The sequence below is a fragment of the Pelodiscus sinensis genome, chromosome 2 (genome assembly GCF_052426305.1).
Source record: "Pelodiscus sinensis isolate ZL-2025 chromosome 2, ASM5242630v1, whole genome shotgun sequence".
NCBI lineage: Eukaryota > Metazoa > Chordata > Testudines > Trionychidae > Pelodiscus > Pelodiscus sinensis.
This window is the reverse complement of record NC_143053.1, coordinates 39,850,464-39,870,427: the sequence shown is the minus strand read 5'-3', so window position 1 is coordinate 39,870,427 and position 19,964 is coordinate 39,850,464. Positions and strand designations below refer to the sequence as shown.

The 19,964-nt window shown below is 41.5% G+C and overlaps 1 protein-coding gene across 6 annotated transcripts in view; it reads left to right on the top strand.

Moving 5' to 3' along the window:
* MATN2 (matrilin 2) overlaps window positions 1-19,964 on the top strand; it is a 107,765-nt gene that overhangs the window by 17,684 nt on the left and 70,117 nt on the right. For 5 of the 6 annotated variants that reach the window (XM_075920331.2, XM_075920332.2, XM_075920328.2 and 2 more), the window contains 2 exons: window positions 10,171-10,740; window positions 17,388-17,510. In XM_075920331.2, the coding sequence (XP_075776446.2) occupies window positions 10,171-10,740; window positions 17,388-17,510 (693 nt within the window). Of the gene's footprint in view, window positions 1-6,368; window positions 6,449-10,170; window positions 10,741-17,387; window positions 17,511-19,964 lie in introns of those variants that run through there. The other variant, XM_075920333.2, reaches the window with a different exon arrangement.

The window sequence follows — 19,964 nt, the reverse complement described above, 5'->3', positions numbered from 1 at the left end:
TTTTGAAACTAAAGACATAATGATTTATCCCTTGGTTATACGCATGGTTCCTTAATAACATGAATGGATGTAATACGATGCGTGAGAATGACGACTGCATTTGTGATTCATTCACTCTAGACGGTCAAGCAACATAGGTTTATTCAGAAATACATTCTATCCAATCTAGTTTTTACACTTGTGTAGCGCCCCCTCTCCACCTGGTTACCTTCTTTAAAGCCAGTCTCCTTACAGGTTTTGATGGATAGGTCTGGGTTCTTCTGGATCCAGCCACCCACTCAACTTTATTTTTTCTGATGGATTTATTTGGCGGTGCCTCCACCCGCCTCACTCCGTCCTGGCAGAGTCACCAGGGCAACTTGGGAGGAAAATTCTAGCCCAGGGTAATCCCCACATATTTGCCAGATAGTTGGAGACTCCCAGAAAATAGCACAAACACATACACTATAATAAACACAATTATATTAAACAGGAGACAAATATAACAGAACAGGGTAAAACACTATTTTTAGAGTCACCGGTGCCCAGCAACTGTAAGATCACTGTCCCGTTGGTACGCGGACTTTGTTGGGGCCCTTGATGACTGTTGACCACAAAATACTTCTCTGCAGTGGTTTAGCAGTGGGGCTGACTATGTCCAGTACATCCCAAAGGACTCACAAATGGGAAAAGGCAGTAAATCCCTCCACAGTTTTAATATGCAGCAGGTAATAAAAACCCCAAACAAATTCCCTGACTAACTAAAAATTGGTGCACTCACACATTCCATGCATGAGCCTCAGGTTGAGAGATGACTCAGTCACTGCAAAGGGCTGCTCTCTTCTCGCATGGATCCTCTTCAGGCAGGAACCAGGCTGCTTCAGTCCCAGAATTTTCCTTCACCATGAAGGGGTACAGGGCTCAAGGTGCAGGCCACACAACTGCACCAAAATTCAAACTATAACCTCCTAGCCCAGCATTCAGACCCACACAGCAGGCAGCAGCCCTGAACTCACTGCTAGAGCAGAGCTGACCATGCGGTGACTCTCTCACTCAGGGAGCTGGAAAGCCGACTCAGCCTGGCTGGGGAAGCCTCCCAGCAAACTCCACAACTGGGAATCAACAGTGGAGACATAAAACCCAGCTGAGGGATCCTGCCTTCAGGTCCCTAGAGGCTAGTTCTCAGGGAGAACCCTGCATGCAGGCCTGGGGCTTACTAGCTCCCACACAGCCAGTCCTCTCCTTGCCCTGGCTGGCTCCAGACTCCCCATGGTCTCTCCTTCCCCCTGGGAGGGGCATCTCACTCCCTATGGGTTGCCGGGCAGACTCTGGCCCTGGTAGGGAGGGGGAGCCACGGCAAACTCAGAGTACCTCTCCCTGAGCTGCCAGCAGACAAGGCCCTGGGAATCTAAGTAATCTCCTTGCGGGTTACACTTGTATGTGTCTTGTGTGAATTTTTTTCTCACAAAAGATGTCAGGTTAACCCGGCTAGATTAAATTAGTCCATCTGCAGATAGGACAAAAAAGACAGTGACAAGGAGGCTTTGCACATGCCTTATCATTGTGACATCGAACTGACATAGAGGCACCAGCACTTGGGAGTCAGAGGGCAGCTTATTCTTCATTCCCATTCAATCTTTGATGTTTCTGCTGACCTGTCAACAAGGTTTCCAGTTAGTACCAGTTATAGGGGTGATCTTATGTCCACTCGTCCACTTGGAGCGGGACTGAGACCACCAAACTGTGTAAAAGTGGACTGTGTAAAAGGTCGTAATAGCTTTTGATCGCTATCTGCCTAGGCTGGATTTGAAACAGTGATAATGAAGTGCTCTGCTTTACCCAAACTGTCACTTCAAATTAACAAGTTCTGTTTTCATTGACTATCAGCTTTTGTTAGCCTATGAGGGTTTGTTTTCCATGGGCCGACATTTCAAAGCTCTAATCTGAATCCCCCAAAGATCAAGTGTATTTGAATCTGGGATTTTGGTCTGCTTCTAGTCACATTTTTAACATTGACATAGTTTACAAACTGTTGTGTTTAGATTTTACTGCTTATTTTTAAGTCCTGCATCAAACAGCACTATCCTCTTTCCAGCAGTGACCAATACAGTAACCACTGTGACATTGAGGCTACGTCTAGTTCAAAATACAGGCAGTCCCCAGGTTACGTACAAGATAGGGACTGTAGGTTTGTTCTTAAGTTGAATTTGTATGTAAGTCGGAACTGGTACATATTGCAGGGGAAACTCTAGCCAAACATTTCTCCAGAGCTCAGTTTTATTCTCCCACACCTCACTTCCCTCAGTCCTTTATTCTCAAACTGAGGTATCTGCTGAGAAAAGCCGCTCCGTGTCTCACTGGTCTGCTGGGGGGGCGCTAGCTTCGCGTCTCCCTGGTCTGCTGTGGGGAAGCAGCTAGTGCAGGGTTGCCTCACCCCATTTGTAAGTAGGGATCCGATGTAAGTCGGATCAATGTAACCCGTGGACTGCCTGTAAGATACACAATTTGAACTACACAAATTGCATATCTTATTTCTAAATAGCTTATTTCATAAGTAATTTTGAAATGACTCGCTATTCTGAAACATCCCTTATTCCTTGTGGAATTAGGTTTACAGGGATGTCGGAATAACGAGACCAGAATAACGGGCTTGCTGTTAAGACGCAGGATAGCTACTTCAGGATAATCTGGTATCCCGAAATAGCATTGCCGTGTAGATATAGCCTGAGAGGACAATATTCTGTTAGTGGTACAAGAAAAATTATGTTCTTATCCCTTTTTTTCTGAAGGCTGTTCTAATTCTGTCCATCATGTTTCTCTGATATACTGGTATTTCTCTAGCTATCTTTATTTAAATAGGGGTTATAATTCTCTAAAAGAACTTAGTTCTAGAAACAATTCTGTAAATTATGCACCAAACTGTAAAAATGTTTTATTCTTATAAAATTGTGCATTCTCTATTTGAAACGGCTTGTTTAAAAAACACAACCACCAAACTACTGTAGTGAGCCAGATCTATGTGGAACACAGTTTACTTTGAAAACGAGTCACACTCTTAAATTAAAAAGTGGGGGGAGTAAGAGAGAGTGTTTGTTCATATGCATATTTTCCCTTGAGGGGAAGGTCAGGCCAAAAAAGAACATGAAACATCCAGTGTCAGCACTTCAGTTTACCAATTTAAAGAAATTACAGATGTACAAAATCATACTGCGAGTAACATTTTTCAAGGGACTCTGAGAAACGGCTTCACTTTACAAGGAAAGGTGGCTAAGCAGAAAGGGGTCTTATGGGCAAAGAGTGGAAAAATTGATTTGAAATCTCTGGGGCTCTGAATATTTATTTAGCTATTGGTAAAGTACCGGTACAAATGTATTGGCTCAGCTCTTGTGATCTAACATGTACTTTATTTGCTTGCAAGCTATGAGGCACTGGCACTAATTAGAGCATGGATAGAGTATTGTTTCCAAGGGAATTTATGGCAACCAGAAAAGACAACTCCTGAAATGTGAGAATATGTTCCCTCTGGATAAAAGTAACTTGTTGCAAATCATGCCTTTAATAATTAAAGTTGAGATGACTGATAACTTACAATGTGTAGAAAACTTCCATTGGCATACAGTCATAAATTCACATTTTAAAAGAAGATTGTTATATACCTTTTAAAATATTTTAATATGATATCCTGAAAGAACAGTACAAACTCATTAAAATTATATTGTTTTATGTTGAATTTTCCACACAAGTCCTCCAAAAGCTATTTGCGTTTTAAACCTGGCCCTTCTCAGCCATAATTATTTCCATGTCCCTCAGCCATAGGCAGGCTGAGAAGTAGGCCACAAAGAAGTTTCAGGCTTGTGAGAAGAAAGAAGTTAAGAATCCTCCTATACACACTTGTGCTCACACTATTTGATGCTTATGTTTTCGTTATGGTTTGTCACCAGGAGAGTAAATATCAGTTAGTAGTAAATATTGGTTAAAACAGTTAACAAGTTAAACAATTAAAAAATATTTTAACCAATGTCACTCAAGCAGTCTGGCACAGGGCAGTTGGGGCTTGGGCTTTGGGGCTGGCTCCCCACCAGGCACATGGGGGCTGCTCCAGGCCGACCTGCTCGCCATGGATGGGGTTGGGGCTGGAGCTGCTCTGGCATGGCCATGGTCTGTCTGCTACAGTCAGGGCTCTGCCTGCTGGCCAGTCCACCGTGGCCAGCATCTCACCCACTTGCTGGCTTGATGGAGCTGGGCTGGGGTCCCTCTGGTTGGCCGACCCAGTGTGGAGGGGGCTGCTCCAGCCTGGCACGGCTAGTTGGCTGCTGGGGTTGGGGCAAGCATTCTGGTAACCCTAACACTTACCATTTAACCTTTTACATCTCTGTTTGTTACATGGGCAGGGGAGGAGGAAGCAAAGAGAGGAAAATACCCCTAAACTGTATAAAAACAGAATTTCAAGTGGCACTAGTTGTGCTCCTGCACACTAGCACCTCTCTGTGGTTGCTCAGGACACTAATTCTTAGTCCCTGACCTATATCATCTGTTCTCAGTTGGGAGCACAAGTGACATTCATACCTTGCTGAGAACAGCTGAACCAATTAAGGAACTCTAGGTTATCGGAATCTTTGTCCCTGAGTTCCACGTAGATGGCAAGAGGTGTGCTTCATACCAAACTCAGCTGCACTACTGAGTTGGGGATTAAGAACTATTTGAACTCATTTGTTTCTTGGTGCTCTGGGAGGAGAGGTGCTAACTAATGGCATTCATCATTACCATGGTGCTTTGGTACAGGTGACTGGGAAAAAGCAGGATGGAAGAAAAAGAAGGGACCAGTGTAATCATTTCCCACAGTAATTGGTAATGGAGAATTTGTGTGTGGAAGGAAATGGAAGTCTGTAGGCGGTATCCCTGCTGGTTGGAGCATAATGGAAGGTTTTGGCATGGAGGGAATGAAGATGTATCTGGAGGCTGTAAAATATTAGAGAAAGCTTTTTTCCAAGTCACCTTGCTAAAGGACTTTACAATAAGGAATGCAGGAGGAGAATGAGAAGGGAAGAAGGAGAGAAAAGAAAATGAAGGACAGAGAAAAACTGCAAAATATTTAGTTGGAACTGAGGAGCAGTCAACATTATTCATACACAGAAAAGAGGGGGGACTAATTGCCTTGAAAAGCTTGCAGTGTAGGTTCAAGTTTGATGTGCCTTTGCAAAGCTTCTGCAGTTCCCTAGAATTATTTATTTGCAGGGCTGGTGACAGACATTGCTGGGTCCTGGGTGACGGGGGCCTGGGCTGTGGGCCCCAGGAAAGAGCAGACCCTGGGGCAGAAAAGGTGGGGTTAGGAACTAGCTTCCCCAAGCCAGTTCTCAATGCTGCCCACACCGTGCTGCATGGGACTCCCGTGGTGATTTAAAGAACTGGTGGCTGCTGCTGCTGCTGCTGCTGCTGCTGTTGTGGTAGTAGCAGCCTAGAGCCCTAATCAGCGTTCCCTCTAAGATTTTCCATCCGTGAGTGGAGTGAGTTTTTTCTTGTGCACCAATATTGACATCATGTGCACAGGGTGCACAGTCTCACCACAGCCTGGTTCCAGCTGTTGCACATGGGGCAGCCCTCTCTCCCCCGCCACGTGGCCTGGGCCGCCGAAGCAGCTCCCCAGCCACCAGAGCATCACCCCTGCCACACTGACCCCACTGCCACCAGGGAATCTCCCCAGCAGACCCGCGGCAACCCCCATGCTCCACCTAGGCCATGTGATGGCTGCACCTGGGCAGGACCATGGTGCTATTTTTAGCACCACCATCCTGGCCTAGGAGTAGCTACACCGTGGCCCCGGCAGAAGTCCCGGAACATGGGGCAGCCACCCACCATACGGCCCTGCCCATGGGAGCAGCTGGGACTGGGGCTGCACGGTAGCTGATGGGGTCATGGTGCTACTTTTAGACTCCAACTCCTGGCTGCTGTGTGGTGGCTGCCCAGCTGACCTGGGGCGGGGCAGCCACCTGCTACATGGCTCCGCCCCCTGGGACCATGGCTGTGCTGCTCTGCAGAGGAAGTGGGTGGGACTAACATTTTTTCATGCACCTTAGAGGGGGAACTCTGGCCCTGATCCCTTTTAAATCACTGGATCCAGGGGCAACTGCCCAATACCTTCTCCCACCAGAGGCCCTTTTTATTTGTATCCCCTTCCTAGCTAAGCTTTTTGTAAGCATTCTTATCTTATTTTTTTGCCTGTGAATAAAGTGAGGTTGTGCTTGCCAGTGAACTTCAAGTTTGAGTATTTTTATTAAGGCCAGATCTCCTACTGACAGACTAAGAAATTTTATGCAAATATACATGAATATGTGAAAGCCTGTCAAACCCAATTTTTGTCTGTTTTCATAGTAGCAGAAGAAAACCAGACCTCAAATCTTTGGAAATGTCAGGGCCTAAGAACTATTTTTGGCTCACAGTGAATTAATGAACCCGTCTTGAGACAAGCTGGGTAAGATTTCCATTGTTCCGCAAGGGATATGGTAAGAACAAGAGGGGAAGAGGAAAAGATTGAGAGAGAGAAGAAACAAAAATAAATTTTATCTTGCCCCAGCATGGGGAATAGATTAGATTGTTTCCTCACTAGCACACTGATGAGCTGTCATGCTCAAACAGGTGTGCTGTGGATTTTTTTAAAAGTACATGTGAAAACTAGGGAAGGTTCAGAAAAGGACAACAAAAATGATTTGGGGTTTTGGAATGGGTCCCATCTGAAGATAGAATAAAAAGATTTGGACTTTTCAGCTTAGAAAAGTGGAGACTAAGGGGGGATATGATAGGTCTATAAAATCATGACTGGTGTGGGAAGAGTGAATAAGGAAAAGTGATTTACTTATTCCCACAATATAAGAACTAGGGGTCACAAATGAAATTAATAGGCAGCAGGTTTAAAACAAACAAAAGGAAGTTTTTCTTCACTCAGCACACAGTCAACCTGTGGAACTCCTTGCCAGAGAATGCGGTGAAGGCTAGAACTTTAAAAGGGTTCAAAAAAGAGCTAGATAGATTCATGGAGGTTAGGTCCATCAATGGCTATTAGCCAGGATGGGTAGGAAAGGTGTCCCTAACCTCTGTTTCTCTGGAAGTGGGAGACGGGAGGGATCATGTGAGGATTACCTGTTGTGATCCCTCCCTCTGTGGCATCTGATATTGGCCACTGTCCGTGGACAGGATACTGGGCTAGATGGACTTTTGGTGTGACTGTTCTTATGCCTTCTGATTGGCTATCTGCTCCACAGCCCTACCTCCTCCAGGAGAGGAGCAATCAATCAGAGCTTAATCTGCATTTGACTTCCCTCCTCCCCCCAGTGGGAAATTAGGGCTCCAACAGGAACCAGAGTCATTGAGATGAGTCCAAATCCTTCGATTGAAATTGAAAATCTCCTCTGAAGCACAAAGGGATTCAGATGTGAGGTTGCACTTTTGACCTGTCCTTACCGGTGACAAGCTAGTTTTGATGCCAGCTTTCTAGAGAAACAGCTTTAGTACTTTTTCAGTGTCTGGCTTTCTTCCCTTTTGTCCCCACTCCTGTAAATTACCTCATATCATGCCAGTGTGGAGTTTCATGATAGTTTTTTATTTTGCTTAGCTAAAGCAAGTAGTAATTATATAGAGCAGTAAGATAATGAGCTAGAACATTGGTTAATATACCAGCAAGGCTGTATCTATTCGAACTGGAATTCCATTTCTGCTCATTTTGGCTTATGTTCAACATCCTCTGATTTTGCAAGATTATGTGGCTCTTGCTTATTCGTCTGCTTATGAGTAAAGCTGTACTGTGTATTCCACAGGAATAAATCCATTCAGTTATTTTATGGATAGCAAATAGCATTTCTATTCTGTGCCTACAGATGTTCTTGGCTGCCTGTGAAAAGACCTCTGATTTGGTGAATAAAAACAGGATCTGATCCTTTCCTTTCCTTTCCTTCCCATTGGCAGAAACGTGTAGTTAATATTTTTCAGCTGCTCACAAGAGAACTTAAACAAGGGCTCATCTACACACAGGAGGCTGTCTAGGTTAACTTTAAATCAGCTTCCCTGTACGTAGGCAGACCACTTGCCTAGCTTTGAGCCAGAGTGTCCTCTTTTGGGGTGGTTTGTCTTGCACCCAGCACTGGGACAAAATGGAATGTGGTTTTGTCTGGCATTGTATGGGGGTTGCCATTTTTAAGAGTGTGCTGCTCCACCCCTTCTGGCATGACCTTGAATGAACCATGTGTGCAAGGTTATACTGGTGGGGGGGACACACACTTAAACATGGTGCCCATATCATCCAGTGCAACTTCATGCACCAGGTGCCTGAGGTCATACCAGAGCAGCATGTGCTTAAAGATGGCACCCTCCATGTGGCATGTTCCCATATGCAAGGTCATACCAATGGGAGGCACTTTTCATGCAGCATAATCTCACATGCACTCTGCATGCAAGATAACACCATTGGGGGGGGGGTGGTGGTCAGGTCATGCCATTCTTAGAAGTACCAAAACCTCCAGTATTCCAGGGCATGCAAGTGGCTACCCTGCTTGTGCATACGTATTGTACAATCTTGATTGACCCAATTACATACAATATTTTTCATAGGACTCGTGCCTCATTTAGAGCCCAAAAGAGATGATGCTTTGGACATCAGAGAAGGCTATTGTCTACACAATCCTTCCCCATTTGTTGATGGAGTGAACGGTGTGTAGTGAATGAGACAGGGGATTATAAGAACAGCAAAAGATGGTCCCCAGGTCAATTCCACCATGAAAAACTGGATTCCAATTTCCTCTCTGATGGTAGGCTAGTTGCATAATTGTACACAATTGGTTACAGATTACGTATTCCTTATTTTCTGCATGCCCAACTTGGCAGAAAGGCTGAGTATTTCCAGCTGTGGTTGAAATCACTGAGAGCTGTGCTTTGAATGTGGACAGCACTATGTAATGCCAAATTCTCTGAAAATCAGGCTCATTCCATCTCAAATACAACACACAAAACAAGCAGTTTTAACCTTTAAATGCTCTGTGTGTCAGTTCCTCCTCTGTAAATAGGGATAATAATACCTCCATTCATCACCGATGAAAATAAATTAATTAATGTATGTGAAGTATTCAGATACTTTAGTGATGAGTTACATAGAAAAGCCCCTGAGGAAAATAACAATTCTCTCTTCATGGCAGAGTTTGAATAGTGTGCAGTACATAAATCATAGGGACACAGTCAGAGCAAAGCAAAATATTGAATAGCTGCTCATTCAGTGAGCATTACCCATCCTGTGCATGGAATGAAGCAGGGATGCAGTAGAAAAATTAATATGTAACCATGTAATTAAAGGCTATCTGATAAATACCTATGACAGCTCCCTCTTTCTCCTCTTTCTCGCCTTACAGCACTGAGAGGTAATGGGAACGGAGACAGATTAAAACATTAGTGAGGAACCTAAAAGACTGAGAAATTGGGATTATGGAATGTTGCGACAAGAGAGATAATGAAAAAGTATTGAAGATGATGGGTGGGAGAGAGAAAATGAGGGAAAGAAAAAGAAAGGAAAGAGCAGCGAGGAACGGAAATGACCAGAATGTAATGTGAAAGTGTGTGCGTGAAAGTATGCAAGGGCACACAAGCCATGGAAACTACTGTCACTAATTTCCCCTCCCTCCTCCCCCATGCACTGAAGAGTAGTTGGACTATAGAAAAGTAGCATTTGGTCCATACATAGTACAGGGTGATCCTTTCTGGTCCAGCACCCTCAGGAACTGAGCGGTCCCGAACCACAGTGTTTTCCAGACCAGGGGAGGTCAAGGCTCCCCTCCTGGCTGCCAGTCCTGATTCCCCCACAAGTCCCATTGCTTCCAGCCCTGGCAGGGCTGTGCTCCCTGATTTGCTGGCTTGACTGGGTCTGTGTTCCCAGGCACTGGCCCTGCAGCCCAGTCGGGTCTGTACTGTCCACTATGCTGGCTGACTGCCACCAGGGCTGCGCTCCATACTGCCAAGTGTACAACCAGCTCCTGAACCTGGCCAGCTGAGACTCTCTGATCCAGCAAAATTGTTGCCAGACCAGAGGATACTGGATTTTAGAGGCTTAACCTGTAGCTCATTTTGCCAGCACACTTGAATCTTTGGGCTAGCTTGATTTGCTGTATATTTTAGAATTGTAGTTGATTAATCTTTGTTTTTTTTTCCCCCTTCCAGAGAATGCTTGCAATAGCAAACGTCTTGATCTCGTCTTCATCATCGACAGCTCTCGCAGCGTACGCCCGTATGACTTTGAAAAAGTGAAGGAATTCATTTTAACCATCTTGCAGTTCCTAGACATCGGTCCTGATGTCACCAGAGTAGGCCTCATTCAGTATGGCAGCACAGTCAAACATGAGTTTTCCTTGAAGACATTCAGGAGGAAGCATGATATGGAACGAGCAGTGAAAAGAATGATGCACTTGGCCACTGGGACCATGACTGGGCTGGCTATTCAGTATGCAATGACCATTGCATTTTCGGAATCAGAAGGAGCGCGGCCACTGAGCCAGAATGTGCCCAGAATTATCATGATAGTGACAGATGGGCGACCACAGGATCCTGTGGCAGAGGTTGCAGCTAAAGCCCGGAACTCAGGCATCCTGATTTTTGCCATCGGTGTGGGAAGAGTGGATATGAACACTTTGAAGTCCATTGGAAGTGAACCTCATGAAGAGCATGTCTTTTTGGTGGCTAATTTCAGTCAGATTGAAACACTAACCTCTGCATTCCAGACTAAACTTTGCGGTAAGACAGATATTTGTGGATTTGAAAGCCTGGGTGAAAATATTCAGGGCAAAAAGCAAACATGTAAAAACATCAAAGAAAAGTTATTTAGGTTTTATAGCTTCAGAGGGGTAGCTGAGTTAGTCTGTTACAGGAAAATCTTAAAAAACAACAAATAGTCTAGTAGCACTTTAACAAAACATGTAGATGGTATCATGAGCTTACATGGGCAAAATATATAAAATATAAAGAATACTCCAGTCATCTGAAGAAGTGGGTTTTGCCCACGAAAGCCCATGATACCATCTACATGTTTTGTTAGTCTTTAAAGTGCTACTAGACTATTTGTTGTTTTATAGTGCAATATAAAAACTAAGCAGAAAGCTAACTAAACCAGAAAAAAATGGAGACTAATTTATATAAAATGTATACACTAATAAAAGTGATTTATCCCAAAGACATTCAGATTAGCAAACATCTGTAGTGGAGAGAATCAATTCTGCAGTTGAACCCATTACAGTGTGATTTAATTCTCAGTGAAAATATGAAATGGGTGAAATACCAATACAATTCCTTTACCATTTATTATTGTTATTATTCATTAATTATTTTAGCTGAATTTACCATCCTTTGTTACTTACATGTCAGATAAGTAATTTGATCTATGTTAATATTTTTAATTATTTCATTTAGTACTGATCTGTCAATGTGAAAGTATCATTGTTGTCATATTCTGGGTGCAGTCCAGATCAGTGATGGGTTGTTTCACTACTTATCCTGTAACCCTGGGTGCCTTAAATTGCTCTGCTGCTATAGCTCCCTTGCTTGGATGCTCCCAACCATCTTACGAGCATTCATTGAATGTTTGTCTCATATGTAGCTCTGGGCCTGCAACTCTGACTCCAGCAGCTTCCTTTTGGGGTGTAAAATGCCACAGTCTTCTATACACCAGATTTTTGGTTACACCTGGCAGGAGAACCCCAACTCCTCATGGTCCAGAATTTTCCTGAAACTGTGCCTCCTTTCTTGGACCATTCAGGGGTTTGTTTGCTCAATTAAAGGACAAAATGCACAGATTACCACCTTAACTGGAGTTAGCAAACACTTCAATTCAACCACATCACTGTGTGTGTTTCAATGAAAAGTAAAACAAGTTTATTAACAAAAGTGAGTTCAAGTATGAAGCATAGCGTTAGAAATGGTTACAAGCAAATAAAAGTGAAAAACACTTCCTAAAGATTAAGATTTAATAAAAACTTAATCTTAGTTGAAGGTCTGATTTTTACCACATACCTTCCAGCCAGAAAACTAACCATAACTAACCACCTCGCTCACCAACATCTTCCACAAACTCCAAAGCACTCTGTTCCTTTGAAAGGTAACTTAGGTTCTTTTCCCTTCCCTTTCAGAGGTCAGTGACCTTTTGAAATGGATTATTTTGAAGGTTGTCCCTTTCAGAAAGTAATTCCAGCTGTGGGGAAGGAGACATGGAGTCTGGTGGTGAAAGGAAGTGCCATGCTGATTTCTTACCCCATTGTTGCTTCCAGCACAGCTTGTTATGACTGTATGCAAACACACACACTAATACAGACTGGCAAAGGATTGCACAGCCACTTCTGCCCATCCCTGGCACATTTCTGGACTGCATACAAGCCGCCAGCTATATTTTGGACATGAGCTACATTTAGCCTAAATAGACTAGATTTGTAAGTGGACTACATTCCACCTCCCTCTCCTTCATACACCTCACTGTTCACACAAGGCTTGTTAAACCGTTGGGATGGGAAGGAGCAGCATAGTAACAGGAAAGGCAGTAGAAGGCACATATTTTGAACATCTCTGCACATCATAGCAAGAATGCGAGTTTCTATTAAAACTTTATTTCTAAATGCTTGTTCCACTGCTTGTACTTCCTGGAGTCCATTTAATACTCCATGGAGGGGAGGCATACGCTGTGCCATTAGCAGATACGCACAGCTCCCTGTGGCTGGTAATAACTTTTATATTCGTTCATAATCCAGAAATCCTTCCCATTACTATATTAATAAATACACACATAGAGCTAAAAACCTACCAAGTTCTGGGGCAACTTCTGCCTCCTCTGTTTCGGTTGTAAGTTCCATGGCAGGCTGCTTCTCTGGGGAGATGTCAAAAAGCTCCTCTGAGTATACCCCTGAGATGTGCAGCAGCCTCTAGCAGCAAAGCCTCCTTCAGGACTGGTTTCAGGAACAGAATCATTTTGGTAACATCATCTGGTTCTATCCTGGATTGAGGAGGTCACCACTCTGGTTGACTGGGCTGTCATGAAGCTCTGGTGGCTCTGTACTTGGTGCAGCACCCAGCCATGGGCCAAACCCCTCACAAAAAGAGGCTGAAAGACAGCAAGTCCCCAGATGCATAGGTCTCATCCCTGCTCTTCTGATAGCCATTCTTGAGCCACTTAATCCTCTCTCTGCCCTGGGAGCGTGCCCAGTGAATCCCCAGTGCTGCCAGCTTCTTCACTATTTCTGGGCATGTATGGTAACGCTGTGGCCATTGCAAACAACAGGAGAAGGTTCAATGTGTCTGCAGCTCAGCAATCACAATAAAATGGAAGGGTTAAATGCTGAGCTATTGTACCTGAACAAGGAGGCTTGCTTCCATTTCCTGGGAGTCAAATGGCTGTAGAAAGGAAAAAGAACACCGGTCCGTGGAGTTGTGGGATGACATTGGAAGACTCTCAGGTCCCAAGTCTGGGGCTTTGAGGCTGAGCTGTACTGCAAGGCAAAAGATAGAATGTGGGCCTGAGCCCCTGTGGGACTGGTCTCTTACCATCCACCCACAGTGCGGACCAGGCCTGAGTGGGACAGAATTGTGTGTAGATAGAAATGGGATTTGGACTAGAACCTGGGTCTAAGAACATAAAAATGGCCATACTGGGTCAGACCAAAGGTCCATCTAGCCCAGTATCCTGTCTTCCGACAGTGGCCAATACCAGGTTCCCCAGAAGGGGTGGATCAAAGACAATGATCAAGCAATTTGTCTCCTGCCATCCTTCTCCAGCCTTTGACAAACAGAGGCCAGGGGCACCATGCCTTACCCCCTGGCTAATATCCTTTTATGGACCTAACCTCCATTAATTTATCTAGCTCTTTTTTTAAACTCTGTTATAGTCCTAGCCTTCACAGCCTCCTCTGGCCAGGAGTTCCACAGGTTGACTGTGCGCTGTGTGAAGAAGAACTTTCCTATATTAGTTTTAAACCTGCTACCCATTAATTTAATTTGGTGTCCTCTAGTACTTATATTATGGGAACAAGTAAATAACTTTTCTTTATTCTCCCTCTCTATACCACTCATGATTTTATATACCTCCATCATATCCCTCCTCAGTCTCCTCTTTTCTAAACTGGAAAGTCCCAGTCTCTTTAGCCTGTCCTCATATGGGACTTGTTCCAAACCCCTAATCATTTTAGTGGCTCTTTTCTGAACCTTTTCTAAGGCCAAAATATCTTTTTTGAGGTGAGGAGACCACATCTGTACACAATATTCAAGATGTGGGTGTACTATAGTTTTATATAGGGGCAGTAAGATATTCTTCATCTTATTTTCTATCCCTTTTTAAATAATTCCTAGTATCCCGTTGGCTTTTTTGACTGCTGCTGCACACTGCATGGACATTTTCAGAGAATTATCCATGATAACTCCAAGATCTCTTTCCTGATTAGTTGTAACTAAATTAGCCCCTATCATATTGTATGTATAGTTGGGGTTATTTTTTCCAATGTGCATCACTTTACCCTTATCCACGTTAAATTTCATTTGCCATTTTGTTGCCCAGTCACTGAGTTTGGTGAGATCTTTTCGAAGTTCTTCACAGTCTGCTTTGGTCTTGACTATCTTGAACAGTTTAGTATCGTCTGCAAACTTTGCAACCTCACTGCTCACCTCTTTCTCTAGATTGTTTGAGTAAGTTGAATAGGATTGGTCCTAGGACTGATCCTTCGGGAAAACCATTAGTTACACCTCTCCATTCTGAAAATTTACCATTTAGTCCTACCCTTTGTTTCCTGTCTTTTAACCAGTTCTCAATCCATGAAAGGATCTTCCCTCTTATCCCATGACAGCCTAATTTACACAGAAGCTTTTGGTGAGGGACCTTGTCAAAGGATTTCTGGAAATCAAGTATACTATATCTACTGGATCTCCCTTGTCCACATGTTTGTTAACCCCTTCAAAGAACTCTAAAAGATTAGTAAGACATAATTTCCCTTAACAGAAACTATGTTGACTTTTGCCCAACAAATTAATGTCTAAATCCAGGATTACATTTCAGGTTACATTTCAGACAACCTTAATTCTAGTATTTAATGACTTTTGAGTTATTTGACTTTGCCATTGGATGTTCTTCTAAGGTTGTGTGTGAGAGAGGGGTTTTTTTTATGTAATAGTCTATAAATACATTTTGTGCTGCAAATTCTCTAATGCCTGGAACATATAAAATGACTTTCTATTCTACTTAGCAGTTGGCAGATTTAAAAGATATTTTGCCATAATAAGATAGTATTTAATTATTATGGCTAGTGGCATACAGTCAGGAGGAGACTTGTGTTTGGAGAAACATCAAAGAGCTTAAATTTCACTTTCAGAAGAGTTTTAATGCAAAAGAAAAAGACAAGGAGTCCCAGCAGATTCTTGTTCACATAAATGATAGCTCTTGAAAAGTTGTAGTACAGCTGATTATATTATGATCCATCATTTTAATACGAGAGTTAGAAATAGTGTTGGTTTGTACATTGGTTGTGAATTCATAATGCTAGTGACTGTTCCAAGACTAGACACAGGGTATGTTTTTCTCAACCGCAATGTTTTTTCTAAAAAGTACCACATACACCACATGCTGAGCTGTTTCTCTGGTTTCTGTTGGGATCATTAGAAAAATACTAGCAGATTTCCTCAGCATTGCCTGGTTGTACCAAAACAGAGCACTACTCCAAATATCTCCATTTTATCTATTTTCTGTAAGATTTATTGAGAAACAGTCCTCTTCAAGGTTCAGCCTATCTTTCTGGCTCATCTCGGCTCCTCTGTCTTTTTCAGCATTTGCTCAGATTATGTCAATTTTGAGAACTATACTTGCTTTAGTGATTCTCTTTATTCTCTTTTCTGTTTGGTTTTATGAGAAGCAGTCCCCTTATAGGCACAGCCCATTGTCCTGGCACAAACAAACTGTTATGTTGCTTTAAGTTATTATAAGAGGAAGCTGTATACTGAATTTGGTGGTCCTAGCCCTTACCGTTAGGAGGAGTTCTTAATCAAACAGACAAACTCTCCAAAATAGATGAAAGTTAAATATATATAGTCTATACATTTAAAGGGTTCACCCATCTAGTACAATGAAGACCTGTGAAGACTTAGTTGGCTATTGCACAAAGTACACTTACCCATAACTAGGTATTCACTGCGAACGGTTTCACCGTGGGTAACAGAAGTGATGTATAAACAATGTTCATTAAAATAAATAAAACACCAATTAGATTTATTTTCATACACAGTAAGGCAGATATCTTACAATGTTGAATACTGTGGATTTTAATGGCATATGTTGCTTTTGTGAATAGAGTTATCCATGTGCAAGTTTTCTACCTTTAGTTAAAATTTTACATGGAATTAAAATAAATAAAACACCAATTAGATTTATTTTCATACACAGTAAGGCAGATATCTTACAATGTTGAATACTGTGGATTTTATCCACAGTAGAAAGAAAGGATAGGAGGGGATTCTTAATGCCCAGAGTCAGTCTGATCTAGAAAGTAAAAGTTCAATAAAACAGCAATAAATATTCCAGAACTAGCCCTAACTGCTATCTTTCCATCGGCTTTTCCCACTTCTATGTATTTTGCTATTTTTAAGTTGCAATTTAATTTGGTGAGAAAATAAAAAAATATTTTTGTAATTTAGAAAAGCTCATACTCTGTTTTTCCTGAGGAAAAAAATACTAGGGCCCAGTTTCTGTATATTGGGCTGTGGGGGAATGGGCCTCAGTTTAAGCTAGTTTCATGCTTATCTGACCCACAGCACTGCATGACCTGAATAGTGCAAGTTTCCTCATCAGTTCATCTGCTATTCACTCTATTTCATTAGTTTGATGTACTTTTTTCATTCAACAACCATGTAATTAAATACTCTGTAAAGATGAATGTATTTCAAGTCATTTTATTTCTTGATCCACTCTAGTGTGATGTATTTGTTTAATTGGGCTGCATAGTCCATTAAAATCCACAGTATTCAACATTGTAAGATATCTGCCTTACTGTGTATGAAAATAAATCTAATTGGTGTTTTATTTATTTTAATTCCATGTAAAATTTTAACTAAAGGTAGAAAACTTGCACATGGATAACTCTATTCACAAAAGCAACATATATATTTCAGCAAGACACAGAAATATTTTGAAATACAAAATATTTTCAGGCATAAATATATACTGCTTATTATGGTTTTGTTGTATTTTTCACAAGAGCACATGAAATTTTAAGACTTCCATATATGTTTTGGCTGTTAAAAAATAATTTTAGAACCTCTAGATTTTTATAGTATAATCCTTAACAAGCAATTTATTTTCACTTTAGTTATACTTACCATTAACTGATCATGGTAATGACTGATGTTTTGACTTTTTTTTTCAGTGCCCCATGTGTGCAGTATAATTGAGCATGGTTGTGATCACTTCTGTATTAACACTCCTGGCTCCTATATGTGCAAATGTAAACAAGGATACATCCTGAATGCTGACCACAAGACTTGCGGCAGTAAGTTGTCTTTTCTAACTTATTTTTTTCTCATTCCCATCACACATGCAAACTCTCATACCTTCAGTGAGGGGGGGAAAAGAGGTTTCAAGACAGCATGAAAACTTTGAACGTCTCCAAAACAAACTAGATGGGGCAAAGTTTTGCCTCTTTTTTTTTTGGTAAATGGGAAAGCTGTCATTAGCCCTTCCAGGGCCTGTCAACTTTAAGTTAACTTTTAAAAATGGTAGCAGTGTACTGTAACATAGTGAAATGGTATTTATATTTGTTGGTGTATTAAAGCCAGAAGATCTTGGCAAGAATCAAGACAGGAACACAAGCATTTCCATAGCAGCTCTGACCAACATTCCATCTCAGCCAGTATCCTGTCTCAGGTTGTAGCCAGTACCAGACATTATGGGAAGGGGTAATAAACCCAACAGGGACAATTATGAAATAACATGAAGGGAAGTTTCTTCCTAACCAGTATTTAAATCAAGTGATTTTAAATCCTTTCAATAAACTGTTTTAATTTTCTTATCTAACATAATTGTGGATACTTTTGTTTTTCACATGAATGGCTAATATAAACAATTGTCTGTATAGTAATGAGTTCCACCAATTAATCGTGCTTTTTTAAAGACTATTTCTTTTTATGAGTTTAAAATTTGTTGCCTTTCAATTTAATTGCATATCAAGTTCTTATATTATGTGAGAAGGTAAACTGGGGGATCCATAAGTTATCATTTCTATGCAATCCATCCATTTTAAATACCTCTATCCTGTTATTTATCATGTGTGGTATCGCCCGCTATGCACAAGACACACACTCACTCTTAAGTATTGCTATTTTAAATGAAAAAGTCCCAGTCACTCCAACCTTTCCACACATAGAAGTCTGTCAATACCTCTAATCATTTTATTGCCTATCTCTGATCCCCTTCTGTGTCTGCTATCTATCCTCCTCTATGAGAGAGAAGGATCAGAACTGACTATAGTAGTCAGTGTAAGGGTACCAGTTGTGTAAAGATATTATATTATTTTTGGCCCGTTCTTTATGCACCCTATCATTTTGTTTGCTTTTTTGACTACCCTTTCGCAAAGAGATTTCATCTGTGAGAGCTCTTCTTCACTTTACAAAGCTTTAAGAATAATACTTTATACTTCTACAGCTTCTTCTATCCAAGACTCTCAAATTACTTTGCAAATATAATAAATTAAACTTCACAATACACCCATGTACACTTTGTATTACTGCTCTCATGTTACGCATGGGGAGATTTGAAACTTACAAGTCACTTGTTCAAGCTCATGCAGCATGTAGGTACTGAACCCAGATCTCCTACCTTTGTGCTTTTATCCCATTCTTGCTTTTTATTATCATCAGTTCCAAAATGTAGTTTAAATTGCTCTGATTTCAAGTTTCCCCGCCTCAAAAAAGATTAGAAAGAAATCTTCTGAGACATGCTAATTTCTTTGTCACGATAAATTATCCATTCTCTCATTCCTTCCATGGTTCTTTGTTTTCACAGAATAAACGTAATTTTGAAGAAATATTCCTCCTTCCTCTGGCTTTCTAGAATACATCATAATTCCTGAAAATTCTTAAAGTCAGCGTTTTTATTTTACTTTCTTTCAGTTTCACACTCTCTCAACGAAAATTGAACCTGATAACTGTATTTAAGTGCTATTCAGTTTTGGATAAAATCTTTTCTGAAGTAGTTCTTGCTATTTCCTGTTGTGTTATACATTTATAACCGGAGTTTGAGATTCCGGGCTCTATGGGTATGTCTGTAGAACATTTTGGAGTGATCCTCCAAGTCCTGGTGGACAAAAAATGGGCTTGAAGAGTTTGCCTTAGCATTCTAAAAATAGATGTGTAGCCAGCCCCTTGAAGTTGTAGTGTGAACCTTCCCAAGCCTCTTCTTTAGTGGGACTTCAGAGTACTCGATTGGAGTTCTGTGTGTGCAATTAACTAAGGGGAGCATCACACAATGACCATTAATGTGTTAACGTTTCCATTGCCATTTCTGCAGTAATATTCTTTGGCTTGGTTTCTCCTCATCCTGTTTTTTCTTCCTCAAGCTGAATTCACAATATGCAAGATTGAATTTTTTCATTAATTTTCCATACTTTGCTTTAATATGTGGTTTCTTGTTTTTCCTATTTGCTAGCTTGCATTCATACATTTATTCATTCATCCACCCATCTGTCAATCAGATGTCACTTAGGTTCAGTTAGCTAAACTCAAAAGTGAAATGAGTTATGTAGTCTGCTCTCAGTCTACTACCTACTGGACATATTTTTACATTAGCAAACAGTACCATACGTACTAGAGAAATCTGGTACGAAAAGAGAAGATGTGTTGTACATCAAATGTGTTACTAGAGCTGTATATGGAAAACTTAATACAGACCCTGACCTAACTATTGCTGTTGGCCTCTGATTTTCACAAGTACAAAAAAGACAAAAACA